The sequence below is a fragment of the Anas acuta genome, chromosome 7, assembly GCF_963932015.1.
Source record: "Anas acuta chromosome 7, bAnaAcu1.1, whole genome shotgun sequence".
Lineage (NCBI taxonomy): Eukaryota > Metazoa > Chordata > Aves > Anseriformes > Anatidae > Anas > Anas acuta.
Window position 1 is genome coordinate 18,355,501 of NC_088985.1, and position 14,481 is coordinate 18,369,981.

General features: G+C 44.5%; 1 protein-coding gene and 1 long non-coding RNA gene across 4 annotated transcripts in view; one reads left to right on the top strand and one right to left on the bottom strand.

Annotated features, from left to right (window-relative positions):
- LOC137859963 (uncharacterized) overlaps window positions 1–14,481 on the top strand; it is a 177,421-nt gene that overhangs the window by 93,379 nt on the left and 69,561 nt on the right. The gene's annotated exons all lie outside the window — the stretch shown is intronic.
- Window positions 8,651–14,481, bottom strand: part of PAX2 (paired box 2) — an 84,463-nt gene continuing 78,632 nt past the window's right edge. The window contains 2 exon segments of the mRNA XM_068689635.1: window positions 8,651–12,289; window positions 13,658–13,744. Coding sequence (XP_068545736.1) covers window positions 12,213–12,289; window positions 13,658–13,744 — 164 coding nt within the window. The 3' untranslated portion in view covers window positions 8,651–12,212.

Here is a 14,481-nt window from a genome sequence, read left to right on the forward strand (position 1 = left end):
TGGTCAGGACAGGAATGATGTCTTAGTTTATAAAGTGCACAACAGACGGACTCTTCTTGGTATGTCTAGGTGATTGTATATGATGGTTCATAAGCACGATGCGTAAGGCCTGTAATGTTTCTTTCCATGACTGCAGCCTGTGGCTGTGCCACTTTGTGTGCTCATTCAGTACCCCTGAAGCCGTGGGCTATCAGCAGTATTGCAGCAGTCTTTTCAAGATCCTAACCAACGATGTACAGATTGTATTCTGACCTTATACGCTTAGCCCAGCAAACGTGGATGTGAATGCTAACTAGCATAATCTGGTCAATGTTTTACCAGATTCATCTCTCACATGAAAATCAGTACTTCGTATGCCCAGTTTGGCAAGTCTCAAACACTCAGTAAGCAAGAATTGCTTTTGTCCACCTGTAAGAATAATGCAAGGAGCTTAAATGTCATTAGGAGCTTGTTGGCTGTGTTTTTTTAGCTCTTTGTCTCGTATTTTTCAGTCTGTAATTGAAACTGGTTCGTGGAACCACATGGACTCAAAACCGTTTTAGAGAGGCTGGGATTTTTATCTTATCATATATGCTGTAATTGAAACAAAAGCACAAAACTTTAATGAATGAAACTTGGGCAACTGTAAGACTTAGTAATGTACCAGAATCTGTTTTTAAGGGAATTGGCTGGCTATTGCACTGCCAAGACAATTACACTGATACCTTCAAGTAATGTAAGTGACGTGATGGCAGGGCTGTTTGAGCAAAACCAAGCAGGATGAGAAGATATAGGTGCATGAGATGAGGCTTGTGATGAGATTTGTGGTGGGGCTTAAGAGACAACATAAATCCATCACCAAACAGCAGCTCTGGGGAAGAACAAGTTTATTGAATGGTTCAGGGGCAACCTGATGCCAATACGCAAATGATTGCACTTCAGAAAATTAGGCTAAATTCTCTTTTTGAATTCAGAAGAAATTATAAGTAAAATGTTGACATCCTTCTTTGGTGCAGACAGCAGAGTTCAGAATTTTCCAGTGAAAAGTGGGCAAGTAGAGATGTCCTCTGAAGTCTGACCTCTCTGGGGATCACTCCCACAGGTATCAGCAGCTCCTGAGATCTGCTCTTCTGAGGGCTTTGGCGTGAGCTATTGGTAATTACTGCCATTTTTCTTCCTCTCTCATGCCTTTACAAACATGCTTCCCTTGACATGCAAGGCCTTGTTCTGTCCATCTGCCCAGTCTGTGGTCCCCTCCTCACCGAGCAGAGCGGTACCGATGCCCTTCCTGCACCTCCTCTGTAGTGCATGTCTGGATGGGCAGGGTGCGCACAGTGGCTTTGGAAATGGGGTTGGAATATGTCCCTCCTCCTCTGTGGTGTTGTGGCTCAGTCCCCAGAGAGGCAGCATGCCACATTTAACACTCCTGCTTTATCCTTTTAACCACCAGAAGACCTACAGAGTTGAAGAATATGAAGCTTTCATTTAATACATGGGGGGAAAAAGGGCCAGAACAAAAGGTGATGCTAGTTCCTTGCCTCTCACCAGAGCCATGAGGAAAGAGCCAAGCTGCAAATTTATTGCAACCAAAGCGGATGAGCTCCCCCTTCCTCCTTTCCCCAACCCAGCCCCCAGGAAGGACTCAGTGCTCCATGAATGGAGTCCCTCTGAGCGCGGTGCGGAGCCGGAGGAGTGACAGGTGCCTCCTGATATGCCTAAATGAGAAGAGCCAATCGGAGGAGCCTGCCCGGCTTTTGTTGTCATCTGGCTTTGCTCACGAAAGATGAGTTTGACTGACAGATGCATCAAGGTTCACAGTTTATTGGTTTTTGCAAAAGAGCCAGATCTGCCAATTTAGACAGGGGAGTGACACAAAACTTTCCATCTAAATGGACTAATTTTACCACAGGGAATTCCCAGGCAGAGCGCGCCAAGGCAGGCGCAGTCCTGTTTTATTTTTTAACAAGGACTGAATGACAAATATAAACGACAGTTCTAGGCTGACGGAACATCAGCATTTGACACTTCACAGGGGAGCGGTGAAATAAACAATAGGCAGAGAAATTGAATTAGAATCAGATGAGAGTCAGCTAGAGAGGGAGAGGAGGGCCTGATTCTCTACCAGATCATTTATAAAAGAGCAAACTGAATACTAAGTAGGTATAACACGCTCACATCCTGGTTTATTAGCGGGTTTAACCTACTAGTGTGTTACACTTATGTGATGTAAATGAATCACTGGACAAAGGTGGGTGGTAGGGGAGAGCAGTACAGAGAGGGTGGGAGTGTATGAGGGGTTTCTGTTTGTGGTATCACAAACTTTTGGTGCTTATCTTATCCTGTGTTACTTACAGACTCTTCAGAGTTACAGAGCAAGAAGTATGACAAGTTCATTTTAATTTCTGTCCTGTTCACGCTGGCCCATTGCCTGCAGAGTTGTGTCCGGTCTTCCCGTGTTCTGGCACTTCCAAACTTTTAGATACCCAGCTTTGTAACCTCAGCTGAATTCTTTTACTACTTTTTTTTTTTTTCTTCTGTAGGACTTTTCAATTTAAAACAGGCAATCCCTGACATTTAAGGATGATAATTCTGTACACAGTCAGTCTGGGACTTCTGAGTGTGGACTGTTTCTGCTTGAGATAAAAGGTTGTCTCAGCTGATAGCACTGGCAAACTATTATCCTATTTCTACTCAGCTTTAGCAGGGGGTAGGATATATAAACTTTCCCGATGGGTTAGACAGCTAACTGTTAGCTAGGCATTGCTTGGTAGAAATTCAGATTCCTGTATTTTATGTCATGCTCTGAGATTTGAAGCGTATCTGGAGAAGTGATTTTCAATCTTCTTCAATTAGCAAACAGTAAGAACAAAAACCAATCAGTAGAAAAATAGCAGCCAGGATGGGGAATCTCGGTCCATAAGCTCACTTTTCTCAGCTACGTTACAGGCAGTTTCCTCAAAAATAAAGTAGAGATTTTTAAAACAATTCTAAAAGTACTGGTCTTGATGTTAGAGAAAGGGGCTTGAAAAGAAGGAGCTTTCTGTTGATTTGCTTGCTAATGATGATTTGACTTTCATTTATGACACTGGGAAGTGCCTACATGGAAGGCGCCGGATGAGCCGGGTGCTGTCACTGCGTGCTACTGGCAGGGCGAGGAGGTGCCCGTGCAGGGCTGCAGGTAAAGCTGCCGTCTGGTGGAGCCTTCCGTGGAGGAAAAATGCTTCCTTCGTCTGTACACAGCAGTGCTAGATCTGTGTGAAATTTCACAACACTCAGCCTCATACCCTTTGGGTTTTCTGTGCAGGTTTTGTTTGTCTTCCTTTCGTAAGTGTTCAACATGGTGTGTTTGAAATTGGTCTCAGGCTGAAAGTCATTATGTTTGTAATATTTCATTGTCAGCGTGTCTCTTTAAAACAGAATGATTCATTTCCTTCTGAACAGGCAGAGAGGTAAAACCAGAGTGGTTCTGATGTAAAGAATATGTTTTGGAAAAAGACAATTTAGAAGTGAAGCCATTTTTGATACATTTTTCTTGACTGAGGGCTTATCCTTCAGCAAAGACTGGCATGTGGCTCTTGGCGAAACCATGGCCATGTCTTGCCCTGGGTTAAGACAGTCCATTAAGGGCTTTCTCACCAGGACTGAAGTCACGGGTGGTTTCAGTGTAAGTTGCTCAGCATTTGCTTATAAGCTGCAGGAATGGAAAATTAGGCTGCCTGTGGTGAAGAGGGCTGTTGGCTCTGCACCGAAACCTGGCTGCTGTCAGAGCAGTAAGGGGGACTGCAGAGAGCAACAGAAAATAATGTGGCTAAGACCAGAAGGATTTAGAAGGTCCCATGAATTTATGCAGGAGAGGTGTACGTGGAGTAGCTGGTGGTACCTGAGCAGTGGGTATGCCAAGGAGACTGGGGGGGCTCCTGCCTGAAGGGGTTGGAGGCAGAGAAGGAGAAGGGGATTATAGAGAATCCAGGTTTTCCTGGAGGAAAAAAGGCAATGTTTGAAGGGAGGGATGGAAAAGGTGTCAAGGAGGCAGGAACTGCAAGACATGGCCAGGGCTGGCAATGGGCTTTCTCCTGCTAAGGAACAGTGGCAAAAGGTCCTCCCCGAGCAGCTGGTGTGGCATGAATTTGCACCTTGTAGGGAGAGTATTGGACTCACAATGATCAAACGTGCTTTGGATAGGCAGCTTCCTCTAGAACAGTACACAGCAGAAGGCAGGAAAAAAGAAAAAAGTCTTTGCTAGCAAGCTCCAGTATCAAACCAGCTCCTGTCAGCCTTGTCGAGAGCTGCAGGGCCATCACCAGCTTGTGTGACATTTGAGCTGCTTCCTAAAGCACTAAACCGCAGGGTCCTTGTGATGAGGTGAGATGCTCACTTTTTACTAAAATAAGGAAATTTCTGGCTCTTGCAGTGGAAGAGGTACAATTAGTGATGTAACCGTAAGGTCTTGAGTGTGCTAAAATCAGAAGTCAGAAGGTTTTTTGTTTTTTTGTTTGTTTGTTTGTTTTTTTTTTTAATAGTATATACGTGCGCATACATATATACTAAATAATATCTGGTGTGCTGTGCAAATCACATGATTTCCAGTCATTCTTGTGATTTTGTGTGTACCCGGTTCATGATTTCCAAGCACTAGGGGCTGGCAGTATGTGCTCTAACAAGCTTCCTTTGCAGACAGCTCCTGAATCTCCTAAGTTAACTGTCCTGAGAATGTTTCCATCTTTATTTTTTCTAAAACAGGGAAGAGGTAACAGACTGTTTCTATGCATATCTTCACTAATGGGTACTTGTTCTGTGACCTGATCTTCCCTTAATATTTTAAAGTATTTTACTTTGGATACAGGTATCAGTGTGTAGATTTGCTAGATGGCAATTTTCAGGATCATTTTTTCCCTTAAAACAGTGGTGACATGTTTGCCATTCTTTCCTTTACCATATCCCCAGGTCCTTACAGCTTTTCAGACCTGGTTGTGTGTGGTCCAATAAATCCATCCCTAGCTCGCTTAATGCCTTGGGATGTGTTATCTAGATAGGTTGTCTGGCACTGTGACTGCTCAGCTGTTCCAACTGTTGCCTTGCCTACACCTCATTAAAGAATTCATTTATTTTTAAACAAGGTTGTCGTCATCTCAGAATGTTGAAACTTTTCTTTATTTTTCCTGTCAGAGTAATTGATGAATAGGATTTCTTTTTGTAGAGTTGTGTGATCTCTTACAGTATCATTTTCCTCATTTGTAGATAGATTGTGGTGTTCTTTTTGGTTTTACCATACAACATTTTCACACTAAGATCGCCCATTGCTCATGAGACATTATTAAAAGTACATAATACTAGCTTAATGGTAGAAATTATTCTTTCATGCAATTGTTTCTTTTTGCAAGATCCATAAATTCTTGGAAGTTACAAAAGTTTTGCTGTACTTCAACTCTCAGTTAAGGAGCCTTATACAGGAACCTCAGGGTGCAGTTTTCTGGGTTGTATTAACAGGGATTTCAAATGAGATGATCATGCTGACTTCTCAATCTTTCTCCTAGTGTTATTTTACCAGGATGAATTTTGAAAAGCCTTTTTGCTTTGTTCTGGTGTGTCGTGTATTGGGTCTTTGCCTTTCAGCCCCACCAGTGAGCACAGTGATTTCCTTTGACTCCAGCCAGTTTAACCTCCGGATCTCATGGCAGATCCCCGTTTGACTGTTCTCACCTAAACTTCAGTTGATAAGGGTAATTCTGGCAAGTGGAAGATTTCAGAATTTGGAAATCTGCTTTTGTTCTGATTTGGAGCATGCTCCGGGCCTGTCTGCCCAGTGGCGAGCTCTGCAAGGCAGGCTCCCTGGCTTCTCGAGAGCTGCCAGGCAGCTTTACTGCAGTGTTGTGGAAATTGAATTGCTTTTACGGACTGTTTGGATTTCAACAAATTGACTTTCACTTATGGAAAATGCCATGTTGGAGGATTTTCAGCCTATTCTATTAATATTGCAAGGGAAAATATAAACCAAAACAAAAGAAAACATTTTAACTGTCTGACGAGAGAAAGCTTCATGCGAGCATTTGATTTCCTGACAGCATTTCTGCACAGACTTTCCTTGAAATACACACACACCAGCAGAAAATCTGGCCAACGGACTTTTCATGGGCTGTTGTGAAAATAATATTAAATGACTCAAAATTGGAGAAGCAAAATTGATTTAGCCTAGTCTGACTCCTTGCTACATTTTTACTCCGCCTCTGTGACCTTAAACTGTGTTCGACTTCCTAGAGAATTAATGCTTGACTGAGGAAAAATTGAGCGAATACCTCAGTACTTGGTGTGTTTACAGCATACCTTAATATAATGTCTAGCTCTTTGTTAGGCGAACGATGAATTGTTTGGAGAACGGGTTATTAATAACTTTGCATTTGGCTTTGCCCTGCTGTTGACCAAGACAGAGATTCAGAGAGAGCAGGCTGTAACAAAACATCAGGCTGGCAGGATTCCGCTAATGAAGGTACAGATGGGGCAGCAGAGGGGTGGGGGCAAGACCTGAAAGGTATGATACTCTTTTGGAGAACCAGGGCTGATCCTGGAGGACAAAAGCCCTTTCAGAGGCACGTGGAGCAGACGTTGCTCATTCCCAGGTGGGTTATGAGGAAAGATGTGCAGAGTGTAAGAGGACTCTGGGTTGCCCCATGTCGTAATGTGGTGGCTAGCCAGCAGCACTCTGATTTTCTGAGCTACCTGGGGACAGCAGCTGTGTTATGGGTCATTGGGAGTCAGCTGAGTGAGATCAACAGGAGAGAGAGTCCTGCTGGCAGTAAACAGGGGCAGAGTGCTGGGTGGGGGACTCAGAGGCTGTGCTGTGCTGTAAGGGGTTGCAAGCATGTGCAGTGGTTTCCATTGCATGGTGTGGTGGTTGCTAGCAATTGTAGTGTTGTTTGCATGGTGCCCAAAGGATGCTAGATGCAACAAGTGCAACATCCAGGAGACCTCAGGGGGAACCTGCTGGTGAGAGAGAAGTGCTGAGGGAGGGAGAGAGGGAAAGAGAAACAAGCCAGAAGCCACAAAAATGACGTATGAAAAAAAATTGTTTTTATTTCTCATGTGCACAAAAAGAGAAAAGAAAAGAGTCAAACAGAACTGAAGCGATGAGGAAAAGCCAAGAGTGGCTGCAGCAGCCTAGAATGGAAATGACCCTGCACCTGGCAATGGCCCCCTCCCCTCCCTGGGCTCATGTCTAGCTCAACCTAGAGAGCATCAACAGAGCTGCTTACGGCTGGATTTGCTTTCAGTTCAGTAATTGGTGTTGTTTGGTCCCTCCTTCCTGCTTTGCAAGTTTGCCACCGTTCTGGACCCAGCCAAGGAGCACACTGTGGTATTTGTGGGGTCCCCTAGAAGGCCTTGTGCTCAGACCCCAGGGGGCAGCTATCATTCTCACTTATTTTCCCAGAAGACTGCTTTTCTTTAGGAAGAAAGGGTTATTTTTTCCAACAGTTCTGCAAACCAGAATTTCCTTTAGGAAAATGTTTATGTGCATATATACTATTATACTCAAGAGGAGAAATAGGCACAGGGTTTTCTGTTTTCCTTTTGTTGTTTGAACTCCTCACATTCACGTTGTGATTACTTCTGATGCCTTGTTCTGAATGTGACTTGTCACTACGGACAGGTCAGAAAGCATGCAGATGGGGCCTATTCCCATGCGGCAGGGCTGGTTGCCACTTACCCACTGCCCCACTCAAAAAAGTATCTGCTTTAATGGATCTGCCCTGTGCAGCCCTCCCCGCTTCTTGTCCCAAGTCCCGTTGGGCCCAAAGGACATGGGAGCTTCAGGGAATGGGACTCAGAAGTGCTGCCCAGTTTTAAATGCTGTGGTCCCTGTTCCTCCCAGCAAAGTGTGGCATTTGAGAACTCATGAGATTCCTCCCCTTCAAAAAAAAAAAAACAAAAACAAACTGTGACAGGAGAAAATGTAGTCACACAACATTTCTGATTGGTCCATTAGATAAAGCAAACATAGCAGAAGAGCAAAGAATGGGAAGAAAAGAAAGAAGTGCAAGGAAAGATAAGGAAGAAGAATAAAGAAATGAAGAATTATTTGTGAGAAAAATGAAAGGAGAGAAATGTAATGGAAATGTTCATTATTATTCAGAATAATACTTAACACTTCGATACAGTTTTCTTTCCAGGATCTCAAAGCACTGAGCCGGTGCTAATTAATTCAACTGCGCAATACCCCTGTGGACTAGGAACTGTTGTTATCCCCATTTTACAGAAGATTGGAATCGAGGCATAGGGGAGAAATTGGACTTGACAAAGGTTCTCTAGAGCCAGGTGGAGAATTGGGGAGTTTGAGCTTGCAGATACCTGCTCTCATACTGGTAATACTGCTCCCTCTCTGGATAGAAAAGTGCACTGGGAATGAAGAAGAATAAAAGAGAAGGATAGAAGTGGATTGGAAAGAAGGTATGAGAAAGAGATGGAAGAAAGGGAAGAGACAGCAGAATGAGGGAGAGAAATGTGAGTCATAGACTTCACTGGATTTTGCATAGCAATTTTTTCCCTCCAATTCTTTTTCTTCTCATTTTTTTTTTCCTGTAAAACTTTTTAAAGAACAATGAAAAAAATCCATTTATAATGAAGCAACTGTTGGCCGGTTGGGGAAGGGGTCCTTCCAAGGTTTGGCTGTTCCCTCAGGTTCTGGATTTGTGCTGTGCTTTATTGAACACATTGTTTTGTTTTCAGTGAGCACAAGACTTGCACAGTACAGACAGCGTGTTCCTTATCTACAGGATGAGACGAGGCTGTTTTAATAACTACCATGATGAAGATGGAGATGAACTTATATACAAGAGGAATTGCCTTCACATTACACACATTATCTTCCTACAAAGCAGCAATTGTTTTTGCAAATAACATAATATTAAATAATTGGTAGAATTTTTGCGTTTCCTGCATAGTCCAGTCTAATGGAATCTATATGAATATTGATGGTTTTCTTCTGCATAATATCACCACATAAATCCCTGTGTCAGCTACTAGACTTTAGCTATAATACTGCTTTACAATGCATCCACCGACTGTAAATCAAAACAACCAACACAAGAAACTCTTTGGCAAATGTAATTCAGTACATTCGCGTGGGGGTCTACAGATGGTGGTGGAAGAGGATTAGACTGCCCAGTCCTTTGCATAATTCTGCTTTCCTTTTAATTTTCCTGATCAAACTACTTGTTGTACTTACGGTCTTTCCAGACCAACCCAATGCCTGGTGGAAGTCCCCTTTTATCGGTGGAGTTACACCAACAATGGATTTGTCCCTCCGAGGGTCAAATCAAGCCAGCCATGAGTGAGCCAACCAAATCCAGCTTTTGTATCCTATCTCGTGTCTCAAGTTTAGTGAAACACCTTTATGAAAATGAGCGTTTCTGGGCTGCTAGCTTCTCTTGAGGTGGCCCCTGGGCTGCAGGTTGCCAAGCGTGACGTGTCACAATCTCCTTTTCATGAGCCTCTTCAGGAGGTTGTAGTTGCGAGTACTAGGATTTACTGCCTCTGGCCCTGAGTGAGACTGGGTGGTGCGCAAGTAGAGCAAAGGCTGTACTGAGAGACTAACAGGGAGACTTTGCTAACAGGGTCCAGCATCTGTCTGGTGTCAATGGAGGAAAACAGAAGGAGTGGTAAAGGTAAATTTTTAGACATTATTCAGAATTTGCTTCTCATGTAGAATAAAATGAGATAATGGGCCAAATTCTGGTCTCAGTGACAGTGAAACAACTCTGCAATTAGCAGCAGGTTACTCAGAGGTAAGACGTGCAAAATAACACTTTAAATAGATCAGGAGTAACCTCTTTGACTTTATTCTGTACAGGAACAGATTTTAGCTCTATATCTTCTATGTAAACATCCCCCCACCCCCAATACCCTTTTAATTTGGGCATCCCATTAAAGAAGACACAGACCTATAATCAGCTAGAGCCATGCAAGGGCTAAACGTGTTAGGTGAAAGGGGCCTTTGGGATCAACACAGCTGTTTACTGATGATGGATTTCATACATACAAGTTAAACTTGGAGACAGAATACCGAGTCCACAACCACATCTCCTCAGCGGCTGGGATTTTATGGATTTTATGGATTTTATACATAATGTTGGCTGTACAGACTGCACCACTGTTCACTTTCATGCCCTTCGGGGGTTTGATTCTCAATCCTGTCTTTGTCCATGGACAGTAGCCCACTAGTTTTATCTGAAACCTCTCTAAAACAACAAGGATCTGCTTTGGCAGACTTGATGCCCTGGGGACAGGCTATAGCTGCCTTCATGTTTTCTTTGAGTGTTTTTTAGGAAGTGTCAGTGCAAGGAACAGTTTATGAGTTTGCTGACAATACAGGAGTAATAAGCATTTCTATTGACAGTTAGCCTTTCGCAGAACAGTGTTTGCCAGTCACTTGGGAACCAAAACGAGCAGAGAATCCCTAGAGAATCATCGGGTGAGCATTTGGGATAAGGGGTAAATATTAGGGTGCACAATATGGGGCTGAATATGAAAAGATGAGGCTGCATGTTGGGACTGGCTGGAAGGGTGTGGGCATATGGACTTGGATGGAGGCCTATAAATTATCAGGTGTGTGAGCATGTGGACTGGAAATTGACGAGGGCCCTTATAGCAAGGCAGATAGGAAATTAGGTGGTGGGCACAGATAACGAGGCTGTCGTCACCAGGCTATAGGGATCTGGAGAATGGGTGTTGGGCAGGTGTAAAACTGCGTAAATCGGGATGTGGGTGAGCTGAAATAGTCATGGATACAGGGATTAAGGTAAAAGGAGAGGAGCCTAAGGGCTAGGGAACCAAGCAATAATCCCAGCCAATCCTGAATTTGTCCATCTCAGTCTCAGCTGTCCAGAGGGCAATCAGATGGGCCCACGTGAAGACCCACACTTTCCTTTCCACCACAAAGCGCAGATAGAGCGCAGCTGGGCTTGTTTTCTTTGTTTGCCAACCAGTGACATGGAAAACGTTTGTTGACTCAGAGTGCTTTTTTTGTCGACTGATGTGTTTGGTAACTTTGTCAGATGTGACTTGTCCACACTGCTCCCCAGAGACAGGATTTGGGGAAGGGGGAGGAGGAGGAGGCGACGGGGGGTGGAGCTGGCATCCAATCCTCTCCAATACCACCATCCCATTGTAGTGCAAAACAGAAAGGAAACAAAACCCGAGAGTGAAAGAGGAGCATCAAGCGTCAGAGGAACTGGTCTGCCATTCAGGTGGTGGGGAGGGATGGGACTTGGAGTTTTATTTTTGTAGGGTTTTTTAATTATTATTTTGTGTTTTTTTTTTTCTTTTTTTTTTTTTTCCCTTGGTTTTGTTTGCTTGGGTTTTTTAGAAAATTGGGGATTTGTTCTTTTTTTTTTTTTTTTCCTTTTTACAGACCTTCATGACAAAGCATAAAAACACAGTTATATTTATATATCTATTTATATATTTCTTCATTTCGTCGGTCGGTTTGTAAATGTTGCTCCATCCTCCTGTCTGAGCTGATTGTGTGTCACAGAAATCGTGGGCGTATGTGGGAGGCTCGCCCCCAGCCTGGCCTGCAAAGTCACCGCGTGGGCTGTGGCCGGCGGCAGCGAAGCCATGCTGAAGAGTGGGGATGAAGTGCACAGAGAACCCCTCGCGGGGGACAGATAAGTCACTTGGTCCTTTCCTCGGCTGCCAGACGGGCCAGGTCTCTGCGCTGCCATCTCTGCTCTAGCCAGGCCGTTCCCTCCATCCTGGGGAGCGGGGCGGTCATCACAGGTTATGCGTTTCGAAGAGTCCACCACAGAAGAGCGTATCTTTGGGGAACAGTGTTTAGTCAGCGGCTGTGTCCCCTGCTTCCCCCTGCCCTTACTGCTCCCGGGAGGTGGGGGTCCCGCGAGGTGATGGTTGCCAGCTGCAGTGCTGCCCGCTTCCCCTCGAGTCTCGAGTCTTGGGAGCGCCGGAGAGGAGCACACGTGGCCCGGCCTCGCCGGGGGCTCCTTCGGGAGGCGGCGGGGCCCGTGTCTCCAGCCGGCGTGGCGGGGCATGGGGGGACGCAGGGGAGGACGGGGTGCTCAGTCAGGTGTTGGGGCGCTCGGCGCGGCGGCGGAGAGGGAGGGCGCGGGCTGCGGGAGGCACGGAGAGGTCCTCTTCGCCTTCCCAGGGGCGGCGGGGTGGGTCAGACAGGTACAATGTGGAGGCCTAAGCTGTCGCCCTGCAGTTTCATGTGGTTTCCATGGTAACTAGTGGCGGTCATAGGCAGCGGCAGCAGTGGGAGGTGCGGAGCCCCGGGATGTGGCACTATAATAATAAGGGGAACCTGAAAGTTAACACAGGAGAAGAATGGACTGGTTGAAAGGACAAACAGTGAAAAAAAAAATAAATAAAAACAATCAAAGGAAGAAAAAGAAACGAAGGAGAACTAAAAAAAAAAAAAAAAAAAAAAAAAAAAGAAGAAGAAAGGAAAAAGAAAAGGAAACAAAGAAAAGGAAGGGAAGCAAAAGAAGGAACCTGGGGACTCAGCTGTTGCTGAGGTTAGTGGGAGGCAGTCGGTGCAGGCCAGCCAAGGGCCACGTCTCAGAGAAGAGAGGTTACAGTGGCCTCTGGGTCTGAAGCCCCTCTGTGGGGAGGTCCTCTTGCTCCTTCAGACCACCAGTGAGGAGCTGAGAGGGAAGCATGTGAGCACTGAGTGGAAATATCCCACACCTGATCACAGAAATTGCCCACACCCGATCGAGGCCACCAGGGAGTTGCCAGGGCTGCGTGTTCTAAGCATATCTGATCAAGTACAGTGGGTTGCTCTTAAAACAGGAAGGGAAGAAGGAAACAGAATTGCATCATTCATTGCTTGGGATTTTGGTCACATTTGGAATGAAAGCTCTCTAGATGGTTATTGAATGTGTGTTAAATAGTGATTGATTATTAAGATCACATTTACTGAGGTTTAACAACACTGGAATAAAATGTGCATCTATTACCTAGTTGTTAAACCTCAGTAAATATGTAGTTAATAATCACAGCTGATTTATTTTACTTATAATAAATATCTTCCTGTTCTCTTGCAAAGAGGTGTTGTGTTAGAAGATGGAGTCTTATGGAAGTTTTTTCCCCTCAGAAAAAAAGACTGACTTTTTTCTGGGTGTATTAGTCACCGGAGATGGATATATTCCTACAAGGAAACTCTACTGGCAATTGCAAACACATTGCTGCAAGTTGTCTCCCATTCCCAACATTGCTCCAACTGGTCCTATAAGAAGAACTTCCATTGGATTTCCAGGTGCCCAGGAACTGACTCTGGAGTTAGCTTGGGAGAGGAGTAAAACCTCATGTGGGTTTTTGAACAGATCTTGAATGGATGCTGATTGCAGACGGTGAGAGTAGCAGAACTTGAAGCTAGCTTCTGGTTTGTTTTGGAATAAACTGTGGATGCAGCCCATGGAGAAGACAGAAGCGAGCTGGAATTCTGAACCATCTCTTGAAAGAGGAATTGGCTTCAGGACAGTCACAAAATACATGAGTGCTATATATACCCATCTAGATACTGGACTGGAGAGTGAGGAAGACAGCCCTTCATCTGGCCAGATACCTGAAAGCCCTCTTCAGAAACAAACAAACAAAGAGAAGAAAACAAAGAGACAAACAGAAGGAGCGCGAAGCTGGGGGTGTGCGGTGGGAAAGAGGTACTCACTTAGTAATGCAGGGTTGCTGAATCGCCAGGCCTCATTGTAGGTTGTATACTGAGGGTGGCTGTAGGGGTTCCCTGAGAACTCGCTCCCTGAAAGAAATCAAAGAAGTCATGAAATGCAGTTAACGATGAAGATTTATGCGTGCTGTTCCATCAAGCCCGTGTTTGTGTTGAGTCCATATGCCATCAGCAAAACTAGGGTATGTAGCTCCCTTGCCCACCTGGTACTGTGCCCTTCAGGATGCTGTAGTGTTTGTGCACTGAATGTGCAATGTGCTTATCCATACAATCAACAATTGTGAGATTGGCCTCTTCATTTATGAGACCACATTTATGATCAGTCAGTGAGTTACAGAGAAAAATTGTTGTATTCCAGTTCCAGAAGAGAATTTTCTCAGGTGCTATCTTGAATCTAGAAGACAAACTGGGCTATGGATCATTCTCGACATTTGACAATATTGGCCCAAAACAAAATACTTGGGAACTTTGTAATCTAATAAGACTCTGAACCAAAATTTGAATGTGGTAGAGTCTTCTTAAATATTCAGTTTTATTGTGCAGAAGGAGCTGGGTCTTGTTTTATAGATGTCTGTGCAGGCCTGAGGGAATTATATTCAGGGACTGAGGAGGTATGGTGTTGCATTCAAAATAAGTAAATCTCCCCAAACTTAAAACAAACAACCAAACAAGCATGATTTTGTTAAGTGAAAACATGCCATCATCTGATCATAACCTCGGTGTAATCCAGTACTAACAGGCTGGGAGCATTGGGTCCCATCTGAAAGGTGTTATGCACTCAAAAGGCAGTGAGTGAACAGCATGACTTA